At 45.1% G+C, this 25,459-nt stretch overlaps 2 protein-coding genes across 2 annotated transcripts in view; both read right to left on the reverse strand.

The window, feature by feature from the left end:
* APBA2 (amyloid beta precursor protein binding family A member 2) overlaps nt 1–14,744 on the reverse strand; it is a 107,210-nt gene extending 92,466 nt beyond the window's left edge. Inside the window, exon 1 of the mRNA XM_081839406.1 lies at nt 14,463–14,744. The gene's annotated coding sequence lies outside the window, so the exon portion shown is untranslated. The remainder of the gene's footprint in view (nt 1–14,462) is intronic.
* An 8,326-nt stretch (nt 14,745–23,070) lies between these two features.
* MCEE (methylmalonyl-CoA epimerase) overlaps nt 23,071–25,459 on the reverse strand; it is a 5,665-nt gene continuing 3,276 nt past the window's right edge. Inside the window, exons 2-3 of the mRNA XM_081840209.1 lie at nt 24,802–25,136; nt 23,071–23,983 (exon numbers count right to left, since the gene is read on the reverse strand). Coding sequence (XP_081696335.1) covers nt 23,831–23,983; nt 24,802–25,136 — 488 coding nt within the window. The 3' untranslated portion in view covers nt 23,071–23,830. The remainder of the gene's footprint in view (nt 23,984–24,801; nt 25,137–25,459) is intronic.

The following is a 25,459-nucleotide window of genomic DNA, read 5'->3' on the forward strand; positions in this document are numbered from 1 at the left end:
CTTGGCTGCTCCATCCACCCAGATAGGGCACTCCACTCAAAATCAGAACAACTATAAAAACACTAATTAAAACAATATAATATATAATATATATAATATATTAAAACAATATAAATATATTGTAGGGTTGCAAGAAGTTTTGTAATGGGAACTATATTAATTATTGTGAAAAAGGACTAAGAAGGAGTTTATTGAGGATTTGGGTTTTATAGCAATAACTATTAAAATAAAATGCAAAATCAGAAAGAAAGCTAGGGAACCATTAGTCGAGGTTGATGGAAGTCCTAGGCTGTGATAGCCAAAGGTTTGTTATACTGTATAAGCTGGGATGTTATGTTTGGAAAACATGTGTAAAAAACAATAAAAATTATTTTAAAATAAAAAAATGGGAAGGAACAATGCAGATTGCACAACAATTCTAGCAACATTTGACAGGAGGAGGTGGGAGAAGAAAATAGAGGAGCAAAAACTACTCAAACAGCTCAGTGGTAGCTTTGCCAGTGCTGAAAATTGTTCCTTTAATTTTTGGTAAAAAACAGAGCAGATCCACACTTAAAGGACATACAAAACACATTTAAAGCACAGGACTTCCCACCAAGAATTGTGGGAAATGTAGTTTGTTAAGGGTGCTAAGGATTGCAGAGAGGAAACTACACTTCCTGGGATTCTGTGTAGCCCTCCCAGCAACCTCTGAAGGGATCCTGGTTGGGCAAGGCTGGTATAGAAGATGGGAGACTAGAAGAAGCCATTTTAATTCACCCCTCCAGATGATTCCCCCACTTTGGATGAAGAAGTGAGCAGGCAGGTGTCATCCTGTGTCCCCAAAACATTGGGAGAAATGCAGTGCAGAAACACAGCACCACAATCTGCATTTGGCTTCATTTCCCTTTAACCTAACAGTCAGCATCAGAAGCTGTTCCTGGGGGGTCACTCCTGGACAAATCACCAGGCCTGCTTTAACATTTCAGCAGAGTGAGGGGGGGGTGAAAAATAAAGTCCCATATTTAAATGCAGCATATAATAGATGAGCTTTTGCTTCCCCAGACCATTTGAGATTAAAAATCCATGACATTAAGAACTTTAACTGCAGGTGGTTGAGAGGAAATTATTTTTATTCAGCTCTCTGCAAAAAAAAAAAAAAAAAAAAAAAGGCTTATCGTCTGAGGATGAGGATTTATGGAAGAACTGGTCCCTAGTGATATCAAGCAAACAGAGCACTGGCAGATACTAAATCCTGCTGTATAAATAATCTCCCTAAACCCGAGTCTCTGAAATCCAACAGTGGAGGAACAATGTCTCCATCCCTGGTGCTCTATATGAAATAGTTTGATGAAGGACAGAGTCACGTGAGGCACACACAAAGGAACGGGGGACTCTTGCAAGTGGGGGAGGACACAAAGCCTGCAGAATCCTGGTTGGTCCATGCACACAGAGAGAGTTGCACACTTGTAGCCAACATAGCAAACTGCCACAACCAGAAGATTTTGGACATTTGCTCATGGGCAGACTGAGGCATTTTGCTGCCTGTCGCAAAGGACAAGATGGTGACCCCACTCCACATCCAGAAACTGACTTGGCTGGCAGCTGAATGTGACTTTTGCGCTGGCAATGGCTGGCACAGCATCCTCCTCCACCATAGCAGAGGGCTAGCAGACAAGTGAAGCAGCCAGGCTTAGGGGTTTCAGGAAGAGATCCAAGAGGTTGCTGTCACACCCTGGCATCTGCCGCCTGAAGCAGCTGTCTCACTCGGCCTAATGGGCCAGACCACTGCTTTCAGCTGATGAGAAAATAAAAACCTGGTCTGCACTGCACTCAGGATCTGCTAAAGCCGTAATACAGTTGCACACTCCCTCCCTCCCTCCCTCTCCCCGCCCCAAGCTGGACCAAGAATTTCTTGGACACAATTACACACACAGAGTGATCACACGGTCCAGTTCTTCACAAACTATTTACCATCTAAAGCGCTCCATACTTCAGTCTTAAATATCTCAGGAAACCTCTCCTCACCTCTCAGCATTATTTTTTATTTGTAAAACTATTTATATACCACTATTCATTTTTTAAAACTGAGCAAAGGTTGACAACAATTGTACATAAAATGATACCAGCCCCGGATTTAGGGTGGTGAGGTCAGCTCCCCCACACAGGGTGCCAAGGCGACGGGGCAGAAAATGGAGATGATACATTTGGGGGCGCCAAATTTTGGCCTTGCTCAGGGTGCCATAGTAGCAAAGATTACCAAAGTCTGCCCTGACCATACAATAAAAACCATACTAAAAAGTTAAAATCAGAAATCAGCCCACTATTGTGGAAAGATGTATTCTTAATTGCTCGCATAAGCCTAATGGAACAGAAAAGTTTTCAACAGGCATTTAGAAATTGGCACAAGTCTTGCTGATCTCTCTTGTCAAGAGTATCGCCAACCTGGGGAACAATCAATGACATTCCTGCAGCAGATCTCAGGGACTGAGCTGCAATTCAAGAGTTCAGGAGGTCCCTGAGGTCCCTGGACCTATGTTGCTCTGGACTTTGTAAATTAATACAAGGACCTAGAACCTGGCACGCTGTCACCTTAATTTTCCTGCACCACCACGGTCACTTTCCTGCCACACCCTTGCAGGTCCGGCAGTTGTCCTCAAAGGCACCACCTGTCACCTCGTGTCTACAAGGACCAACCCAGGGCTTGTGATTGTGCTCACAGGCCAGGTTCCAGGTGTTGCTACTATTCCTGTATTGTAAAAATCCCTTAACCACCTGGGAAGAGTTTACTTGTGAGAAAGCCTTCCACTTGACCCCTTTGATCTGCAGGTCTCTTACAGGTGCCACATAATACTCATTCTGCACTTGTAAAAGAAGAAGATATTTTAACATGGGGCACCTACACTTCGGAACTCCCGGCCTATTGACATCAGGCAGACACCTTCACTGTACTCTTTACAGCCTAAGCAAAAAATTAAAAATGCAAGCTGTAAGGCTGGAGCTCCCAAAGTGAGCTGGTCTCCCTCTGAGGGGATCCTGCCATGCTGAGCTCAGAAGCAGCAGCAGGAAAAAGCTCTCCTCACTTTAATGGGAGTAACACCTCATTCACTCAGGTCCATTTACTTCTATGCAAACTAAATGCACACAGCCTCGTCTTCTGCGCCAAAATGCAGCTCAAGCAATGCTATCCTTTCCCAGGAGTCCATTAATCTTAATAGCTTTTTTTGGTTGAAATCATTACTTCTAATTAGATCAACTGTTAGCGGATGGTTCCAGTTATACCAAACAGGGGACAACTGAGATACATGGTTCCAAGAGAGATTCTGTACAGAGAAAGATTTACTGTAATCCCAAAGAGCTAAAAACCACCTCCGTGTAAGCATATATAAAAGAAGGGCATTCAGGGAAGTCACTGGACATCACTTGAATTTCATTTCATTTTTTTAATGTCTTCCAACAGAGAGAGAGAGAGAGAGAGAGATTAGTTTCAGCTATACCAAGCTTGTTTTAATAATAATAATAATAATAATAATAATAATAATAATAATACAGATTTAAAATAAAATCTACAAGGCCCAGGACCTCAGGACCTTAAGGTCTCCCCATTCTAGCCTCTCCCCATTCTAGCCCTTGGAGAAATATGTACATTTGTATTTTGTTACAGGTCATGTGCTGCATTTCTTTGTTTTAAGCTAACAAGCTAACCAAACACCCTGAGACAGGATTGAGATTTTAGCTGTGAAATATTTCAAGCACCGAAATAAAATAAATGCATTAATTATTTAGCTTTGCTTTATTGACCCATCTATAAATCTTTTCTGTGACTGGAGAATTTACAATCAGCAATGTTAACAGAATCCCTTTGCTTTCTATTTGCCATCCAATATACCACAGTTCTGCTCCCTTGGACCCTAATACATCAAGTTGTTCTACATAATTAAATCCATGTCCCTAAGTTGACTATCATGAAGTAGAAGAGGGGAAATAGTCTTAAACCTGCCCCATCTTATTGCCCCATTTATTATTGGTTGTTAGCCACCCTGAGCCCGGTCTTGGCTGGGGAGGGCGGGATATAAATATATTATTATTATTATTATTATTATTATTATTATTACTCAAAACCTGTTTTCCCTTAAAGGTAGGATATAAGTCAATTTGGTACCTAGTCCACACTTCTCCAAATTTTGTAATGCCGTTCTTCAACAACAAAAAGTATATGTGTGAAAATAGCTTGCAAATGTGCATATTAGGCAAAATTACGATAATATATGAAATGTGGATGAAGAAGTGTTCAAGCTGGAAAATGCGGAATCAGAATTCCGATTCCTCCATGCCTATTACCAGTGATACAATACTTTTAGATGTATGTGCATGTGTTTAGCTTTTTGTTTTTCAAAGAAGTGGCCGAGGCATAAGAAAGACACACAGTTATTTCCCAATTCTCTTTTGTGAGGAACTAATTCAAAAAACATATTTCCTAATGGAGACATTCTATGAAAACTGCTGTGCCCAGGGGTGATGCTGTCAACAGATGCCAAACTCTCTGAGCATTTATTTGGACTTGTTTTTCTTAACTCTCCAAAGTGGAGTGTGAAAGGACAGAAGACCAGGACCTGCTATTGGCATCTTCCTAAACGGGAACGCTGCCCTGACCACATGCGTCACTTGCTCACACCATTTGTCATGGGCCTTGAGGAGCCATCATGGAGGGGCTGCTCAGATCAGGAAAAAGGGTGGGGGGTGCCCAAAGAGGTGGCAGCTGAAAACTCTGGAGAGGAATGAGGATGAGGATGCTTTTACAGAATTTATATACCACCCTTTGCCTGCAGGTCTCAGGGCAGTTCATAGGATAAAACCAGCCTATAAAACCACAAAGGACAGTTAAAACAACAACAACCCAATAACACACACACACACACACACACCCGGCAAAAAAAAATATCTGGATGCAGCGGATGGGGCAAGTCACATCAGGACACTGAAAAACATCAGAGGGAGAAGCTACAGGTGAGGAGTCCAGTCCCAGGAAGGGACCCAGTGAGTGGTCACTCTGCCAACCCACACCAATGGTCTCAACATTCAGTCCCCTTGCACCTACCCCACTTTCAGCCCCTTCACTGCCTTTTATGCAGCCGCAGCCTCTGCCTCCTGACAAAGCCTCCAGCCACCCAGGAGCTTCCGTTGTCTGCTGGATCAGGCGAATGGCCCATCTAGTCCAGAATCTTGTTCTCCCAGTGGCCAATTGGAAACCCACAAACCAGACCTGAGCACAAGAGCATGCTCCCCCTCCTGCAGTTTCCAGCAACTGGCCTTCAGAACCATTTACCGCATCTGACTGTGGACTTAATCATACGGGTAGACCAGGCCACTGAGCCTTGAATGGGACAATTATAAGCCCATTTACTATGTTATGGTACCTGTTTCATGACTCTTGTGGTGATTCCTTGGCCTGGCTGGCCACAGAATCCTTTGCACTAGGGAAGAGAGGGCTCTCGAGGGCTCTGCCTCGAGGGGGGGGAACCAATGCTTCTGAATACCAGTTGCTGGAAACTGCAGGAGCGGAGGGGGCTCTTCTGCTTGAATCCTGCTTGCTGGCTTCCCACAGGTTATCTGCTTGGCCACTGAGAGAACAGGAAGTTGGACTAGATGGGTCATGGACCTGATCCGGTATGGTTCTTCTCATGTTCCCTCTTCGCTCTACCTATGGTAGCAAATAAGCCAAACTCATAAGCCAACCTTTCTGTCTTTCCCAGAAAAGCCCCGTTTGGCACACTTAAGTGACTTATGGATGCAAGCCTGTGATTAAAACAGGAAATAAATGGAGACCAAGAAGAAGGAATATTTGGATTCCATGCACATTCTGCCTCTGACCTAAAGGTTGCTGTAATAAAATGTCTGCCACTAGATATCAGGTGCTATTTAAAAACTAACAAATTGCCTGTCATTGTGATGGGAAATGTGGGCGGGTAGGGAGGGGGGGAGAAGTTATTGCATATTGTAAAGACTCCTTGGGGTGGAGAGCACAAGAAACCACCTCATGCCGAGTGAGAACATGGGTCCATGGAGCTCAGTACTGTTTATGTTGAAGAGCAAGATTCTCTCCCAGCCTGGGACCTTCCGCATGAAAAGCATAAATCTCCTCTTCTATCACAGAAGTCAAGGAGACAGACATGGGAGCTTCTGGGTGATCTCCTCTTAGGTACTGAGCAGATGCAGATCTGCTGAGCTTCAACAGGGATGCTCCATCACATGCCATTAAGCCTTGGCCTGGGTCCTTGATATGTCAACCACTGCACAGCCAGTCTATCTCTGTCCCCTCCAGCAGTACTTCCCTGCACTGCCCATATTCTCTTCCAAAGCACACACATTTATCAACAGCAGTTAGCCATGAAAGCACCAGCTTGGGTAATCCTTCTCCCATCCTAGGTCATCCCTGCTGCTTCCAAGCTATACTGCCTCATGTCAAATAGGGAGGTGGGGAACCAATGCCTAAGGTATCCTTTTGCTTACCTACTTACAAAATGCTCTCTTAGATGATGCTCACCCTTCCCCCTCAGGCCACATGCCCACTGGAGTCCTCTTCCCATGCAAGTGAAAATCAAAGCAATCTTTAGGTATCAGAGGGTTGTCTCTAATGGAGTGTCTACACCCATGTAGACACATGTCTGGAGAAGGACCATTTGGCTCAGGGATAGCATGCATGATTTGCCTGCAGAAGGTCCCAGATTCCATCCCTGGCTAGAAGAATCAGGTAGCTGGTGATGGGGAAAGAACCCTGAGATCCCCCTGGAGAGTCAGTGCCAGTCAGAGTAGACAGAGCTAGACAGAAAATAGGAAGTGGCCTGACTCCAAGTCAGGCTATGCTGTTACAATGAGATTTTCCCAAGAAAAAAAAATCACCATTAATCACTTTCTGCACAATAGTCAAGGCAATGCACAATAAAAAGATCCAAGCTGAATGTGAGCTAAATTTATGCCTGCACCCAGATCCAAGCTAAACTGATGTCTTCATCTAGGAAGGGCTCTTCTTTGGAAAAGCCAGGCAGGGGTTCAGAGCCAGCACAGCACACACTTCCCACAGGAATGCTTCTGGAGCTATTCCCATGAACAAGAGAGTCTAGAAGCAAGTCTGTCCCAAACATTTAATGCTGAAGGTGGAAATTCCAAATGGCAAACATGACACCACCTGATGCTGAGATTTTGCCCCAAACTGAAAGCTGACTGTGGAATCCAAATTCAGCCAGTAGACTTTATGCATTGGTTTGTCACTTTGAGATGAGAAACCAAGTTCATGACACAATTTCTTTTGCGGGATTCTCACACGGCGACAAGTCCCAGCCTGAGGCAAACCATTGAAAATTGGCACACAGTAAACAAGGTGGCATCAGAATCCTTTAGCCAGACACAGGTTTTCAGACAACCAAGTTCCTTGTGCTTGCCACTTCACTTCATAGTGAGTGAGGAAAGTAAAGCAAATCCTGCAGAATTAATTCAAGCACACACATCCTGATTCCACAAAGGCAGCTTTTTCCTCAGTAGGTTAATCTTAAGTGTCACTGAATGCAAGTCCAAGCTAAGGGGCTGTCCTTCACCAGCCTCCTGGTCAGGTAAGAGGATGTTTTTGAGCAGGACCCAAGCTCTGCTCCCTTCTGTGGCGGCTGCCCAAGAGGCTTTTAAAATGATAGGTTCGCAAATAAGAGTTTTGTTTTGTTTTTAAGAAGGAGATTAGCAAGATGTTCAAGCAAAAGGGGAAAGGGAAAAGATGCAGCTGTAGCAAAAATCCATCACAAACACATTTTAGGGTCAACCCTGTTTTGATAGAGAGGCCATTTCTTGGGGTTAGGATGGAGAGATGGGTTTTCTCACAACTCAGTAAAACTAGAATTGAGTTACTTAATAGTTTGAGGTGTGAAACCAGGAGACAGGAGGCACAGAGAACCACAAGGAGGAGGCAGTTGAGGAAGGGGCATCATGGCAAATCAGTGGAGCCCAGTCCCAAGTGTTCCCTGGTGGGCAATGCATTTGGGAGAAACTGATTTCGGCTGAAGATCTGGGTTCCTTTGTATGGTGCTAATTTGAGGGAATAAATTAGCAGAAGATGACTAAGGGGGGCAGGGAACAGGGAGAATTGATTTGATGTGGAGCAAGATCTGTTGGGAAATTATTTGGGGGTAAGATGCATTAAAGAGGAACTGATTTGGGGTGACCTGTGGTGGGGTGCAAATTAAATTTAAAAAATAATGGAGAGATTTGGGTGGGAAATTAGCTGGCTTGCCTTCTGTGACTTATAAATTCTAATTTTCATGCATGTGTGTGACAATGGGCTCATGCACCAAATCTTCTAAGTACCTAGCAATGTTCCTGTGTCAGACACACCGCTTAATAAACCCCTGCAAAGAGTTACTTCCACCAGCTGTCCTAATTGTTCCAGTGTCTTGCGGTCTTATCTTCAGAGATTTAAGAGTATGAAGGTCTTTAAAAGAAGGGGCTAAGAAAACAAGCGCAGTAATTAATCAATGGGTCAACTAAAGTGCCTTAATTGCATGAAGCATTTCAAGCGCACACGCATATATAAACTTCCCATTAGGAAACTGCACACCATAAAATGAATTGTACAGTGCCCTCCAGAAATACAAGTCAAATTAAGATGTTGCCACATTGTGTTGCATTTGGAAAGTGTAAATGCTGCAGGGACAAATGCTACAGAAAATATTACTGTTGCAACATGTGGGTGCTATTGAAAAACTATGTTTACTTGTTTTCTCAATCAGCTCCTAATCAAAATGAGAAGATATGAAATTTAGGAAGCTGCCTTCTATTATGTCAGACTGTTTCTCCACCTAGCCCAGTATTGCCTTCTCTGACTGGCAGCAGCTCCCCAGGGTCTCAGGCAGAGAAGAATCTTCCCTATGGCCCCTTCTTTTGAATGTTCCAGGGCCTAAGTGGAGCCAGGAAGTTCCTATTCCACGTCTTGCACAAGCAACACATTCACAAGGCGGTCTTAAGAGGAGGACATCTCCATTTGCCCTCCACGCCAGGCCTGCAAGGAAGGGAGTTCTGACTTGGAGGGAGAGTTTGCCATTTTGGATGAAAAGAGGAACCTCCAATTTGTGCTAAAGACGAAGTAACTCAGTGAATCAGAGATGGAGGGAGAGAATGGAAACAGGAAAGCACAAGTCTCAATCACACCTTGGTAAACCATGATTTGATATTATGCATGAGCCTGCAGCCTGCTCCTTCTCAGGAGGAAATCAGGGCCTATTGGCCTGTACCACTTCACCCATCATGTGGGGAATCAGCATTTCTTCATATAAATATATATTTTAATGTGCCTTAACCAAATAAGCATACACACATATTTTGATACCAAAATATTGAATTTTACATTAAAGTTAAAAGCACATATTACAAATATGATAAATGGCACATCCCTGAAACCTTGCTGATGGCCAGCTCTGTTCCATCCTTTCTCCAGAAGCTATCATACCAGCTCACTCTCAGTTCAGCTGGCCTAGGCTGCCCCCTGCCCAGCATGTGCAGACAGGGACTCTTACTTGAAAGTAAGAAAGCGATCCTTATACAGGCAAGTTCTATCACAGCCTGCCAACCCAAGCCTAATTGTGACAGCACTGCTGGGCTCATGGTATGGCTACCAGAACAGGTCTGTAGATAGCCACTTGCCTAGTTGTAAAAATTGCCTCCAAGGAGCAAGTCAGAAATTACATATACTGTAAAACAAGAAAATCTGTAATAAAAATACATCAGCCTTCAAAAAAGAAAAAAAAAGAAAAGAAATTAGATATACATATGGGTGTGCATCTGGTGTGCGTTTTTTTGTCCCTTTTCCTTTAAAGGTACAAAATGACTAATAATGTGGGGGGGGGGAGATTGACTAGGTAACATTTAGTCTGGGCTACTAGGTTTTATAGATTTATTTGCGAGGCTGGACATGGGTGGCGCTGTGGGTTAAACTGCAGAGCCTAGGACTTGCCGATCAGAAGGTCGGCAATTCGAATCCCCGCCACGGGGTGATCTCCCATTGCTCGGTCCCTACTCCTGCCAACCTAGCAGTGCAAAAGCACGTCAAAGTGCAAGTAGATAAATAGGTACCGCTCCAGCGGGAAGGTAAACGGCGTTTCCTGCGCTGCTCTGGTTCGCCAGAAGTGGCTTAGTCATGCTGGCCACATGACCCGGAAACTGTACGCCGGCTCCCTCGGCCAATAAAGCGAGATGAGCGTCGCAATCCCAGAGTCGGCCACAAATGGACCTAATGGTCGGGGTCCCTTTACCTTTACCTTTACTAGAGTATAGTTTGTGAAACATCTTGTACAAAATTCTCCCAATATACACATTTTCGTATGCAATTTTTGGTATGCAATTTTGTCTAACACTAATATGTATGTTACATATGCATTTTGAGGCACACTTTGCCTAACTCTATGCATTTTTGCACACATTACTTGGTGGAAGAACAGCACTGCAAAATTCGGAGAAGTGCAAATTTCAAATGATGGCTTTGTTTTGGTTCTTGTATCATTTTGCAAAGTATGAATCAAATAGTTCCACCTTTAAATGTGAACTGAATCACATTTCTCCCACACCCGTAGCCTCAGTAGCATGAAAGAGTACAGTAACCAGTTTACACACCACATCTCTTCCCAGCCAGCCCAGCTGCTGCTTTAATTGCTGGTGGCCCATTGCACGAGGCTAGAAGACCAACTTGGCACACACACCCCCAGCAGCTGTGCAACCACAACTCCTATCAGCCGCAGCCGACATGGTGAAAGACGATGGGTGCTTCAGTCCAGAAACACCCAGAGGTCCACATTGCCCACCCCCATGAGGCTAAGCTGAGACAGCCCCCAGCCCCAAGCTTGCATCCCAAGCCCCAAGAGCAAATCCGCAACATCCTCACAGCAACATTATGAAAGGAGAAACCGAGCAAACCCTCCAGTCGGAACTGCATGTAAAGCCCTTCACAAAACTGCAGCTAAGAATGGCATCCCAGGGGCAAACTATTTACCTCCCCACAACATGGGGAAAACCTTAATCCATGTTACAATTTACCCCCATCCTATTTTTATTTATAAGGAGTCTTTATTTATTTTTATGTAGTCAGATAAAAGTAAAATGTAACTGAACACAATAATAAATAAGCAAATATTTCATGCATTTCACTGGGAAGACTTATCAAAACAGAGCATCAAGTCTGAGAGCTTTCAGTCACCTTCTGTTTTCCATCTTCACAAGGACACCAGAGAAAAAGGATAATAGGCCTTGCACTGAAGGAGAAGAGTATCGGCAATAAGCAAATTCCAAACTGGAAGAGTTAGAAATTCTGAAGTGTCACATAATGGGAAAGGGGGCGGTGTCTGTTAGTGTTCTTTTTATATATGTAACTAATAAAGTCAAAACCAATGTCCAGCAAATGTTCCTCTTTTTGCTGCATCCTGAACCCAAGTCTGCATCTCAGTGAACCCCCAAAACCAGACCATCTGGTAACAGAGCTTGAGCAAGGCTCCCTTCAAGTGCTTCCAATGCTTTTTACATTTCTAAATCCATCCTTCTTCCAAGAAGCTCAGGCTCAGAGAATGTGATTGCTTCAAGTTCTGAGCTTTGTGGCTGAGTGGGGATTTGAACCCAGGTCTCCCTAGTCCAGCAAAGGAAATAAAAGGCCGGGGAGGGGGGGTTGTGACAGAAAAATGCACATTATGTAGACATCATGACACAGGATAAATCATCCTGTGTGTTAGAGGAAAGAACTCGATAGAGTGAGGCATATTGGTAACCAGAGCGATTTTCAGAGACCACCACCACAAGGCCTATGCATGTTTGCTCAGAGGTCCCACCATGTTCAATGGGGCCTATAATTTCTGTCATCACTGCTGCATTCTGGATTGAAAGCAGAGTCAGGCCCTGGACACCCTCCAAAGGCAGCCCCACTGACCCTCTGCAGTCCAACTCTGCAGGTCTTATAAACCCAGCCTTCCAGCAAGTGCTGAGCCCACCCACACCCACATCAGGCACGGGGCAACCTCAGGCTCTGCCACAGATGCCAACCCAAAGCCCACACCTCCACAGGCAGGATTCAGCATTGCTACAATCTGCATAAGGGGGTGGTTTGGGGGTGGGGGGTTTTTTAGTGCACACTTTCTCACTGGGGGCACAAAGAGCACATTGCCCAACCTCCCTTGACACATTAACACCAGAGGACCCCTCTCCATGTTACAAATGCTGCCAGGAGGTGGGGAGCACCAAGCACAATAATTTCATTAATGCAGCAATTCAAATACTGTATTCTGGTCTGTGTCCCAATTTCGGTGTTTAAGGGCTGGATGAGGGAGGGGAACCCACTCTTGCCCCCCCCTTCCAGTGCTAACATCTGAGAGAATTATCCAAGCAGAATAAAGGTGGGGGGGTGAATAGAGAGAAGAAAACCAGGTTATAATTTGTCACACTGTTTACCCCAAGAAAGATGAAGCAGAGAATTTTTAATTGAGTAGCTTCTCCCTCCAGACCTCATTACGGAGGGGAGGAAATAACTCGATCAAAAGCTTCAATTCAGTTGCTACACCGGAGGCATATATCCATATATATGGAAAACTCAGGGAAAGAGAGAAGGGGAGAGATATGCTGAATTTCCCTGGTTTTCCTTCTTCCATCTTTCCAACTTGACTAAAACAAATCTACTGCCAAGCCATCAGCATTGCGCACCTGGGAGCAAGATACAAGGTCAGAACACATGTGGGATATCTGGACATGTAGAAGGTCAGAATGTGGTCGGAGGAGGATTTGGAGGACTGTCTCATGCAGGTGTCATTACTCAATTTTGGACTCTGGACCAAACAATCGTCCAGCCCCCTCCTGTACCCCACATACCCTTGGGGGGGGCGCCTGGCCTTCTGCCCTGACATCCAGTTTCATTTTACACCTGCCAATCCTGTGTATCAGGAAGACCATGCTGGAGACACAAATCCGGGGGGGGGGGGCAGATGTGTCAGTCCGGCTAAGCAAGAAATCATATGCATCTGAGCTCACCCTGTGATCAATCTGCTAATCTTTCAGATGCCACAGGACTTCCGTCACATGGATTAAATCACAGAACAGGGTTTTTAAAAAATAAATAACATTCAGTGTTGAAAGATAGATGACGGAGGACACATCACAAGGAATGACAGCGAAGACAGGTTGACTCGGAACAAAGCAAAGAGACTTGGGGGGGGGTCTTAGAGGAAGGTTCTGCTCTCCTTGCCTCTTTTCTGGATGGAGACTGTTCTCCCTCTCCTGTGTGCCCGGCATGAGGGAGATCAGCCAGCCATGGCTTGGCTAGCAAATCTCTCTCTCCCTCTCTGCAAGTCCCACAATAGCAGAGAAGAAAAAAGATGCCATGGTTGTGCCAGGAGGAGAAAATCTCCCTGCTTAGTCTCCATGTCTCCTTGCAAACCAGACATTCACAGCCCAAACCTCCCCTGCATACAGGCACAACTGTTCATTCCTCTGAGCCCCAAGCCATAGCAACAGATTGGCCAGCCTAGTGGGTGGGTGGGGGGCATTGCCTTGCCCTCGTCACCCACATCTTGGCAGAAAATGCTTAATAAAACAAAAACACACCAAGGAAATACCCAAAGGCACTGGGTCTGTGATACCTCTAAGTGCTCTGCTCGCCCCCCCCTAAATGTGTGCTTTTCAGTGGAGGGGGGGAAGAAGAAAAGTGGATAACATCTCCCCCCCCTCCAAAGCCCCTGCAGTACACTTGCATGGTTTCTCATGCACTTTGCTCTGTCTGCCCCCAAATCACCTGCACTGCTTTAAAATAAATAATAATAACAACAATAAATACCTAGTGAGATAAGGCTATATGACTGACATACAAGTCCACACTCTCCTCCCAGTAGGGAAGGGAACTGTGGGTGGAGGGTGGGTTTCTTTGGGGGGGGGGGAGGGATGTGCAGAGATGGAAAGAGAGAGCAGGCAGGAAGGGTGGCAAATAGGAATGCAGCGCCCTAGCAAAAACAGCATCCTGCATTGCACTGCCAAAAGTTGAGCGGGGGAGGGGTATGAAGGGGGGGGCACAGGTGTGTCCTCAGAGGGCATTACCCCCCCCCGCCAAATCCAGAGAGGGAGGAGGAGGAGGCGCACTATTCCTTGGATATCATCATCCCACCCTGTGCAAAAAGAGTGTGTCTGCATCCCCCCCCCCATCCAAGAAGCGTAGCCTGCAAGGCTCCGGGTTTCTGCGCCTCTAGCTATGGCTCGATCGCCCCCTCCCCTGACTTTCGAGAATAAAGGAGCCCCCGGGAGCGGGCGGCAGCCATGCAGAAAACACCCCCCTCTGCTAAGGATGCACAGGAGAGCTGGCAGCCTGAAAGCCCTTTGCGCCCATCCCCATCCCCGGGAGGGCTGGGGCTTTGTCTCGCCCGCCCGCCCGCCCGCCCGCCCGCCCTGGGGGGCACAGCCCAGCCTGGCGCGCGCCCCTGCCTTACCTGGCCAGCGCAGGGCGGGGAGGATTTGTCCTCCCCCGAGGAAGGAACTGGACTCCTTGCAGGCGGCCTGAGGAAGAAGAGCAGCAGCAGCAGCAGGAGGAGGAGGAGGAGGAGGAGGAAGGGGGGAGAGTCTGAAGGAGGAGGAGGAGGAGGAGGAGGAGAGCAGCCGCCGCCGCCGCAGCTGCCCGGGCTCTTTTGTACGGCTCCTTCTCCTGCTTCCCAGCCACACACGGAGACTACTAATTAACCCGGGAAGCTGAGTGCGCCGAGCGCGCCCGGGAAGCTGCATGGAGCTGGCAGGGAGCGGGTCTTCGGGGGCGGGTTGCAAGGCAGACTGCTCCTGCCCGGGGAGGCTTGGCTGGAGCAGGCCTGGCGGAGCTTCGGGAAAGGGGCTTGGCGCGGAAGCTGGCCTTCCAGGGTAGACTGCCCCTGCCTGGAAGGCTCTGCCAAAGGAGTCACTACCGTGCTGCTGGAAGCCGGCTTGGTTGCAAGCCGGGGTTCAAATGCAGGCTGCCTTTGTGTAGGGAGGTTCCGCTGAAATGGCCTTTGAGGTGCTTCTGCATTCTGGCTAGTGCAGGCAGGGTTGTAGCCAGGATTCAAGGGGAGACCGCCCCTGTATAGGGAGTTGTCACTTAAATAGTTATTGGGTTTCCTTGTGGTTATGTTGAGTTGTTGCTGGTGTTATTATTAGAAAAAGAGTGTCCCTGTTTTAGGTGGCCACATTCAGCAATGAAGGGGGCAAGGCGGGATTCTCTGTGCCTCCAGACAAGAGCAACTTGGATCACCTCCTTGCTTGCTTGCATCCATGCAGGCATCTCCCTTGCAAAATCTGGCCGAATGTGACCTCCCCTGACAGTGCAAGAATTCAATTTCATGACAATTCTGCATAATTTAAAACCAACATGAGGCTGTTGGGAAATCAGGACTGTAGCAGAGCACACCATATATATATATAATGTTCTAATGCATCTGGGAAAGTCTATGCAAAATACTTTGCAACCCTGTGATATTACAATTTATATTTCCCCCTTTTTCAGATAGAAGAAACCTGAGGTGCGGAGACAGCAATACAGTGGTACCTTGGTTCTCAAACTTAATCCATTCCGAAAGTCCGTTCCAAAACCAAAACATTCCAAAACCAAGGCGCACTTTCCCATAGAAAGTAATGCAAAATGGATCAATCTGTTCCAGACTTTTAAAAACAGCCCCTAAAACAGCAATTTAACATGAATTTTACTATCTAGCAAGATTGTATCCATTGTATCCATTGCTTTCATTGATCCATAAAATGAAAGCAATAATCAATGTACTGTACAGTGGTACCTCAGGTTAAGTACTTAATTCGTTCCGGAGGTCTGTTCTTAACCTGAAACTGTTCTTAACCTGAAGCACCACTTTAGCTAATGGGGCCTCCTGCTGTTGCTGCTGCCACGCCACCAGAGTCCAATTTCTGTTCTTATCTTGAAGCAAAGTTCTTAACCTGAAGCACTATTTCTGGGTTAGTGGAGTGTGTAACCTGAAGCGTATGTAACCTGAAGCATATGTAACCCAAGGTACCACTGTACTATAAAATAAATACAACAGTATTGTAGATGATAAAAATTATCATCCACAAAGTCACAAAAACAAATTAACCAAAAAAGCCTCAAAAACAAAAACGCAAAATAAATAGCAAAAGCACCAAACTTAGTCTGTTCCGGAAGTCCGTTTGACTTCTGAAATGTTTGAAATCCAAGGTGCAGCTTCTGATTGGTGCAGGCGTCCTGGAAACAATAGCCAACAGCCATGTAGGATGTTTGGCTTCCGAAAAACGCTAAAAAAACAGAATACTTACTTCCAGGTTTTCGGTGTTTGGGAACCAATGCATTTGAGAACGCAAGGTACCACTGTAATATCTAGCAGAACTAGGTGATTTGAACCCAGGACTCCTGTAATGTGTTCATAACATTGGAAACTGCCCTTTGCTGGGTCTTTCTGGTCTAGCATTGTCTCCTCTGACAAGCACATTTCCCCCCTCAAATAATTCTGGGCGCTGTAGTTTACCCATTATGGAGTCAGAATTCTCAGCAGTGCCCAGAATTCTCTTAGGGGAAAATGTGCTTCCAATGCACATTAATGGTGTAGTGTGTACACAGCCCAAGATCAGCCCTGGGGCGCTCTGTACGAAAACCAGATGCTTTGCTGCTGAGCTACAGCCCTTCCCTGCAAATGATGATCTACTACGAGCTTTTATTAATCCTGCTTCTTGCAAAAGTGTTTTGTTTTTGTGACCCTTATTTGTCCCATGCTATGGGAATGGTTTTGTGTGGGATTAAGCAAAGAGCTGCAACTGACTCTCTAGTTCCTTAATTAGTGTAGATGACGGATGATGAAACAAAGGACCAACCTTTCAGCACACTTTGGTGAGGGATATGGATAGGACAACTGAAGATGGTTTGAATAAAGAGTTGATTCTATATTTATTGTTAATTGCCATGATGGTTATTGGAAGAAAATGGAAATATTTAGAAGGATTAAATAAGGATTTATTATTTTATAGTCAAAACTGGGCTATAGCCACTGTTGAAAAATTAACTCAAAAATGAAAGTATGCTAGAGGGCAAATGTAAAAAAGATTCTTTTTCATCTACTTGGCAAATTATTTCATATATTATTGATGATAACAATGTTCAAAGGACTCCTGTGAAATATGAATTAGATCCATCCTCTAATTCCTGGATCCAGTGTGGATTTAATTCCTGGAATAGCCAGGCTAGTTTCCTGTTGAGGTAGTGGCCAGCATGGGCCATTAAGGTAACAAAGGAAGTGGCTCTGTAAATGAATGAATGAATGAATGTGTAAATAAACCATATGTCATAAAAACAGCACAGTCTGCTGTACCTTATTCCAAAGGAAACCGAACCCTGGGGAAGCTCCTGGAACCCCTGGAATCTTACACTACTTGGAGATTGGGATGGCAGGCAAAAATATTGGAAACGTTTCAGAAAAGGGCAACCAAAGTTTTCAAGGGGACAGAGTGACTTCCCTATGAAGAAAGGTTGGAGCATTTGGGACTTCCTAGTTTAGAGAAAAGGTGTGTAAGAGACGGCATGGTGGGAGTTTATAAAATCTTTCATGGCATAGAGAAGATGGATAGAGAAGTTATTTTCTCCTTCTCTCATAACACTAGAACTTGTGGACATCAGATGAAGCTGAATGATGAAAGGTTCAGCACAGATCAAAGGAAGTCCTTCAAGCAGCACAGAGCTGACCTCTGGAACTTGCTCCCCAGGACCTGGGTGGCTTTTAGAGAGGTTTAGCCGGTGGTGGAGGAGAGGGCGACTGACAGCTGCCAGCTCCATGGTGGGAGGTGGGAATGCTTCTGAATCCCAGTTGCTGGAAGCCCCAGGTGGGGAGGGGGCTCCTGGGCTGAGGGCCTGCTTTCAGGTTCCCCACAGGCACCTGGTTGGCCACTGTGAGAACAAGATGTTGGACTAGATGCCTCCCCCTTTGGCCTGATCCTGCAGGCTCTTCTGATGCTCTTAAATAAATAAATGTGCACAAGCACCACAGCAGTGCACATCCTGCCATTTCAAGCCCACTGGAACGTGGCCTAAGGTATGTTCTGAACCACTGTTCAGAACATTTTAAAATGTTTTTAAAGCAAAAGGACAACCCACAGCTTGATTCTTAAAAAGCAGTGGCTGGAAGCTGTTTTAGGGTATGCTGAATACAGCCTTCATATGCCAGGCAGGATAGGGCCTTCAGTGGTGTGAAATAAATTGGTGGAGACTGATGAGAAGGGTAGGAGCACATTGAACAGGTCTCCTCTTCACCTGCAAAACATTAGACAGCATAGCATTGAGATTCTTTCAATATTCTTGTTCATAGGCTTTTTCGCTGGATTCTCTCACCCTGCCCTTTAGGGGTTTATCCTCTTTAGAAGGTGTCAGGGAACTGCCATCAGTGCCGGAGGGAGAGAGCAAAATCCAGAGAGATTCCAGAGAGCGTCCTGGGATTGGGAGAGGCAGCCCATCTTCTGGGGAAGAGAATCAGCGTAGCACCAGTGGAGAAGGGGGGCAGATGGGGGAAGTGGCGAGGCGGTCCCATGACTCCTTGCCGGGGACCAGCGGGGAGAGTAGGGGTCCTCCGCTGCCTACGCCCTCCTTGCGCAGAAGGCTTTTACGCAGAGAAAGTAGGAGGAGACTAGGCGTCAAAGGGCTTCTTTGCTGGAAGAAGTTTGAGAAACGCCCACTGACGGATTCTGCCAGCGATTGAGACAGCCACGGGTGAGTGGCTGTCCGGACGGAAGAGGTTCACTCAGGCAACCCAGCCAGGTGTTTGCACCGGCTTACGCACGAGCAACCCCTAGAACCATTACAGCAGGCCATCAGTTTCCTTTTGATATACGTAAAATGACGTTACAGATGGAAAAGCAGATAGACCAGCACTCCAGTTAAAGTAGAGCAGTTACAGTACTTGCGTCCGTTTCCGAAATCAGGCCTTAATGAAGTCTCTTACAACTTGGGGGTATTACACATTCATCTATACATTAGACATCGGGTGATGAATTATTCAGTTTTGACTGAAGGTAAAATTATAGCAGAAATCAAAGTTTGCTTTCTCTCTGTGTCTGCTCCGGAAAGTGCTATATAAAATGTGTGAGTTTAATGTGCTCTTAATTAGGGGTGCTATTAAGAAGGTGTTTTATGCTCCCCTTAAGGAAAAGTATAAAAACATAAAAACAGTGGAAGAATTTGAATGTTTTACCATAACCCTGATACTGCAGTTCATTAAAAGGCAGATGATGGGGGAAGAACATACTGAAGCAGGAAATGCCATGCTCAGCCACTAGGGGCCATTTTGGGGGAATGGGGATTTTGTGGGGCAATTTTTAATTTCTCTGTGATTGGGCAATCTATTTATTTTTAAATCATTTATTGAAACAAACAAAAATGTGGTGTAAACCCCCCTTTAAATCCATATTAACGAAAAGAAGTCACTCTGAAACTCACCTACAGGTGGCACCTAACACCAAGAACACTAGTGCTAATACGCCCAGGAACCTCACCAAAATGCTGGAGAGGGTTTTAAAAAGCTTTTGGGGGGCTCGGCCCCCTCAAATATTTTATTGGGAGGGGGGTGAAGGGACCTTGGCCCCTAGGAGTTGGCTCCTCTGATGCTGAGGGTGGGCAGCCGCAGTGAGGTGTTGGAGAATGGAGTTGTGTTCCCAGCTGCCCTCAGACCAGTAAGCAATGCTGACATCAGACTAGGATGGAAGAGAAGTTTGGCTCACTTTGCATTTTCAGGGTGAACTTATCTAATTCACATTTCCTGAAACAATACATGAACCAGACACCAGGCACTCTTTGAAATTCTCGTGTTTCTGAATTACCTCTATCTGAGTAATGTGTACAAAAGCACATATGCTGGGTTAAAGCATCCATACAAATGCATATATTAGTGTAAATAATGTACCAAAAAGCATCATATTGCCAAGAAATTGCTTTGCAAAATGTGTATACCATGGTACCTCGGGTTATAGATGCTTCAGGTTACAGACGCTTCAGGTTACAGACTCCGCTAACCCAGAAATATTACCTCGGGTTAAAAACGTTGCTTCAGGATGAGAACAGAAATTATGCGGCGGCGGCACAATAGCAGCAGGAGGCCCCATTAGCTAAATTGGTACCTCGGGTTAAGAACAGTTTCAGGTTAAGAACGGACCTCCAGAACGAATTAACTTCTTAACCCGAGGTACCACTGTACTAGACAAAATTGCATACAAAAATCCATTTGTTAGGGGAAATTTGCTCTATAATGCTGACTAATATCCATTTAGTTTTTTATTTATTTATTGGAAACTGGTGCAGAGAATTGAGCTTCAGACTGGTAAAACGAGAAATAGGGAGTAACTGAAATTGATGTATTTACCCCTACATAAAAGATAAGAAGTGTCATTGGCTTCAGTGCAGAAAATGGGATGTGGGAGACACCATATTGGCTTTATCTCAGGCAGCAAGGTTTCTTAGGAACCAGCTGATGACATGGCTCCCCAAATCAACACAGACTGTGGAAACTTCACATTGGACTTCAAGCATCTGGCATTGTGTGCCTCCCCATTCTTCCTCCAGACTCTGGGTCCTTGGTTTCCAAATGAGATGCAAAAGCTGCTCTCATCAGAAGAGAGAATTGGGGAGCCATGTCATCAGATGGTGTTGGTCCACTGTGCTTCATTAAGCCCAGGGTCAATGCAGCAGTCTACCAGGAGAATTTGGAGCACTTCATGCTTCCTTCCGCAGACGAGCTTTATAGGGATGCTGACTTCATTTTCCAGCAGGACTTGGCACCTGCCCACACTGCCAAAAGTACCAAAACCTGGTTCAATGCCCATGGGATTACTGTGCTTGATTGGCCAGCAAACTCACCTGACCTGAACCCCACAGAGAATCTATGGGGCATTGCCAAGAGAAAGATGAGAGACATGAGGCCAAGCAATGCAGAAGAGCTGAAGCATCCTGGTCTTCCATAACACCTCAGCAGTGCCACAGGCTGATAACATCCATGCCATGCCGCATTGAAGCAGTAATTGATGCAAAAGGGGCCCAAACCAAGTACTGAGTACATATGCATGCTTCTACTTCTCAGAGGTCCAATATTGCTCTATTTGCAGTCCTTGTTTTGCTGGTTTCATTTAATATTCTAATTTTCTGAGATTGTTAATTTGGGGTTTTCATCAGCCATGATTATCACAATTATAACAAATAAAGGCTTTGACATATCTCGCTTTGCATGTCATGAGTCTATCTCTTATATTAGTTTCACCTTTTAAGTTGAATTACTGAAATAAATGAACTTTTCCAACATATTTTAATTTTCCGAGTTTCACCTGTAAGCTGATGTCAGTTTTGGTCCCAAGGCACACAAGAAATCCCCCCCCCCCCCCGTTGATGGTGCTAAGCATGTCTGGGTCTTATCTGTGTCTGGGTGGGTGACCATCTGGGAACCACATATATGTAGCCTTAAGACCCATGACGGGAGGTGGGATATAAATGCAAGAACCAAGATTCTACTGCCAATCTTCTAAAGTTCTGTAGGTGGAAGGGAATGTGGTGCCATCTGGTCCTTGGCCTCAGATAGCAAGATGTCTTAGGCTGACTCTGAGCAAATTTCAAGGTTATTGAGCAACAAAATCTATTCTGCAACTCTAACATCTCCCTGTGCACAGTAAAGGTACAGTGCAACTACAGAGATCATTCAGTTTGTAACTTGAGAGTTAATTTGGCTACCAGGAAGTCATCTAACCAAGAAGCATTGTGGTGGTGGATCTGTTAGCATGTGCTGCAATTGGCTGTGTAGGTCTTTGTAAGTTTTATGTCAGTATGGTTTAGTTGAGTGTCTCTCTGCTATGTACAAGGCCTGCTGTAAGAAAGACAAAACTATGATTCTATTCTCCATTTGTTTTCCCTCAAATTATACACTGTTCTTCTGTTTTCTCTAGTAAAGTGTTATCAGGATTTCTTTTCTCTCTCTAGACCCCATTTGCATTATTTAAATTGCTCCCTCTTCAAAACCAACTTCTCCTGTCCCAGGTATTGCTGTAACTGTTCTTCAGCTACAGTCACCTACCACACCTATCCTGCCAGTGTGGCAGTTTTTGTGCTCCTTCTTGTCAGTGACAAACCAAAAGTTCAGCAATATTGTGTGGTATAGTCCTTCTCAGATTGTACCCAGTAAACTAAGATTGCAATCTTATTCCCAGCTACCTGGAGATACGCCTCACTGAAAGCGACAAACATGCATAAGGTTCATAGAATTGTAGTGTTGGAAGGGACCCTGAGGGTCATCTAGTCCAACCCTCTACAATGAAGGAATCTCAGCTAAAGCATCTCTGACAGATGGCCATCCAACCTCCGCTCAAAAACTTCCAAGGAAGTAGAGTCCACCAACTCCCACAGGAGACTGTTCCATTGCCAAACAGCTCTTACTGTCAGAAAGTTCTTCCTGGTGTTTAGTCAGAATCTCCTTTCTTATAGCTTGAAGCCATTGGTTCGAATCCTACCCTCCAGAGCAGGAGAAAAGAAGCTTGCTCTATCTTCCATGTGACAGCCCTTGAGATATGTGAAAAGGCTATCATATCTCCTCTCAGTCTCCTCTTTTCCAGGCTATACATACCCAGTTCCTTCAAGCGCTCCTCGTAAGGCTTGGTTTCCAGACCCTTGATCATCTTGGTCTCCCTCCTCGGCACAAGTTTCAGCTTGTCAACATCCTTCTTGAATTGTGGAGCCGAGAAATGGACACAGTTGTGGTCTGACCAAGGCAGAAGAGAGTGGGACTGTGAGACTTCCTTTGATCTGGACACTAGACTTCTCTTGATGCAGCCTAGAATAGCCTTAGATTTCCCTCCCTGCTGCATCACACTGTGGACTCATGTCAAGCTTCTGGTGGTCTACTAAAACCCCTAGATCCTTTTTGCATGTACTGCTAGTAAGCCAGGTGTCTCCCATCCTATATTTGTGTATCTGGTTCTTCCTACCTAAGTGCAGAACCTGACATTTGTCCCTACTGAAACTCATTTTGTTAGTTTGGGCTGCCAATTAAAGCTCATTTAGTTTTAGAAAGAACTAAGTAGAGAAACAAAAATCATGTTTTATTATGCACCATCAGTAATAATTCAAAATAATAAATGCAGACAAACTACTATAAATTATGCAAGTGACACTGGTGATCAAATGACAGCAAACATTGGTAATCAAAAGGCCCAAATTCTCATGCGGATGGGGGGGGGGAGAGAAGACTTGCTTAGTAATCATGGGGACCCAGACAAGACCATAAGCATCTTATGATTGAGTGAACCAATCAATGGAGTAGTCAATGAGTCTTTAGACAGGTGAACACAGAGAATATGATGATCCCTTGCTGGCTGTTTTCTTAAGGGAATACTGAAGGAATTACTGAAAAAAACCAAAAAACCCAGACACCTCGCCCTTGCCTTACTTGTCACTTACAAATGTAGAGCAGGGTGATGGCAGATGACCTAGAAATCTACCAAATGGATGCAAAATTATGCCCAGAGGGAGAGCGTGCGTAAAATGCACCCAGCTTACTGTTGCAAGATACAGTTCAAAGGAATCCTAAGCCAGCCCAAATAAAATTTATTTTGGTGATGTTCAAGTGACTAAAAGGTGTCTCCCCAAATTAAGACTGGTGTTTCAAGATTTAAATTTTCCTTCTTAAGGCAAATCACATTATTATTAATGCTTTTCAGTCAGGGAAAACCCTCAATAACAAGTAAATCAGGAGTAGTAATTTTAAAACACAGAAAATATGCCTCATCTCCTCTCTTAGTATAGGCATTAATTTCTTCTTATCACAGTTAGGATCACAACTCAGGCTTGCTCAAGTTCCACTAGGACTCCGTTGCAGTCCTTAGGATGGAGGAAAACCACCAGTTTCCCATGGGCCCCAATTCTGGGCTCTTCGCTCAAAACACGGATCTTCTTCTCCTTCAGTTCAGCTATGGCATCTGTTATACTGTTCACCTTTAAAAGAAAAGAAAACTTTTGTCTAAGAAGGATATGGTGGAAACAATACTGAATCTCAACATTAAAAAAAGAAAATTGGATGAAGATCACAAGAGATGCGAAGGCTGGAAAACAGGTTTGTGCTTTAAAAACTAACAAGCCAAGGACAGCCTGGCTGCTGCTGTAGCAAACCAAAGGCGTTGTGTAGGCTGTGCTTTCCCACAAGGAGTGGCAAACCAGACGCAGGACACGAGGGCAATAGCCTCTCCTGCCTGTGACCTCCAGCAACTGCGATTCAGAGAAGCCTGATCAGGGTCTATATAGCCTCTGGCAGCCTTTTCCTCCTCCCAGAATTCATCTAATCCCCTTTTAAAGCGATCCAAGTTGGTGGCCATCTCTACATCCTGTGATAGAAAATTCCATAGTTTAACCATGTGCTTTTTAAGAAGTGCTTCCTTTCGTCTGTCCTAAATCTTAGTTCAGATTTGCTGGATGATCTCAGTGGGTTCTACTCCTACGAGAAAGGGGAGAAAGGGGGGAGAGAGAAGCTCTGTCTCCACACCACACTAGGCTTTATATAACTCTTTCATATTGGTCCTTGCTCATCTTTTTTTCTAAATTAGATCACCCCAATTCACAAACAAGCTTCTCAAAACATACCTTAATGAGGGCTAGAAATTTGACCCCTTAAAAGGAAGTAAAGAAATCAGGTAGTAAAGAACCTTAGGATTCTCAGAATTTCAAATACGCTGCCTTACGATGAAGTAAAGCATCCAGGTTTTTCAATGTGATTTAAAAAAAATAATTCAAACAAAAAGAAAGAGGAGTGGAAATACCTCAATGCAGATATGGTGCATTCCTCCCTCCTTGTTTTTCTTCAGGAAACCAGCGATTGGGCTGTTCTCCCCTAGTGGGTGCAGAAGTTCCAACTTTGTGTTGCCCAGGTCCACAAAGACTGTGTAGACGCCGTGTTCAGGAAGGGGTACCATTTTGCTCACCTGAGCACCCAACACATCCCTGTACAAAGAGGTGGCTTTTTCTAAATTGGGCACTGCGATAGCCACATGGTTCAGTCGGCCCAGTTTCCACAGAGACTTCTGAGCCAAGGAAGCAGCGTCTGCCAACGTCCGCAGTGTTGGGGCAGCTCTTTTTTGCAACCAATTGAGAAGCCCTGAAAAAGAAGAGCGAGAGAGAAAGACTGAGAAAAGAACCGCTTCTAAGCAATAAAACCAATGCATACCTTTTTCTCTTTTCCAGGGCACCTTGCCCATGTCATCACATTAAGAGATTATGTTGCAATCAGGTACCACACAACACAAAATGGAAATAAGAAATCAGCAGAGGCTGAAGGGTCTCCCTGACATTAGTCCAGTGGACTTTCAGCCTTAATTCCCCTCAGCCAAAGAAAGCTGGTGTGGTGGGGTGGGCAGAGTACAGCAGGGCTGGGGAACCCAGAGGTCTTTGGGCTCCAACACCCATCAGCCCCAGCCGCAG

The sequence above is a fragment of the Podarcis erhardii genome (genome assembly GCF_964252035.2).
Source record: "Podarcis erhardii genome assembly, chromosome: 14".
Taxonomy (NCBI): Eukaryota; Metazoa; Chordata; class Lepidosauria; order Squamata; family Lacertidae; genus Podarcis; species Podarcis erhardii.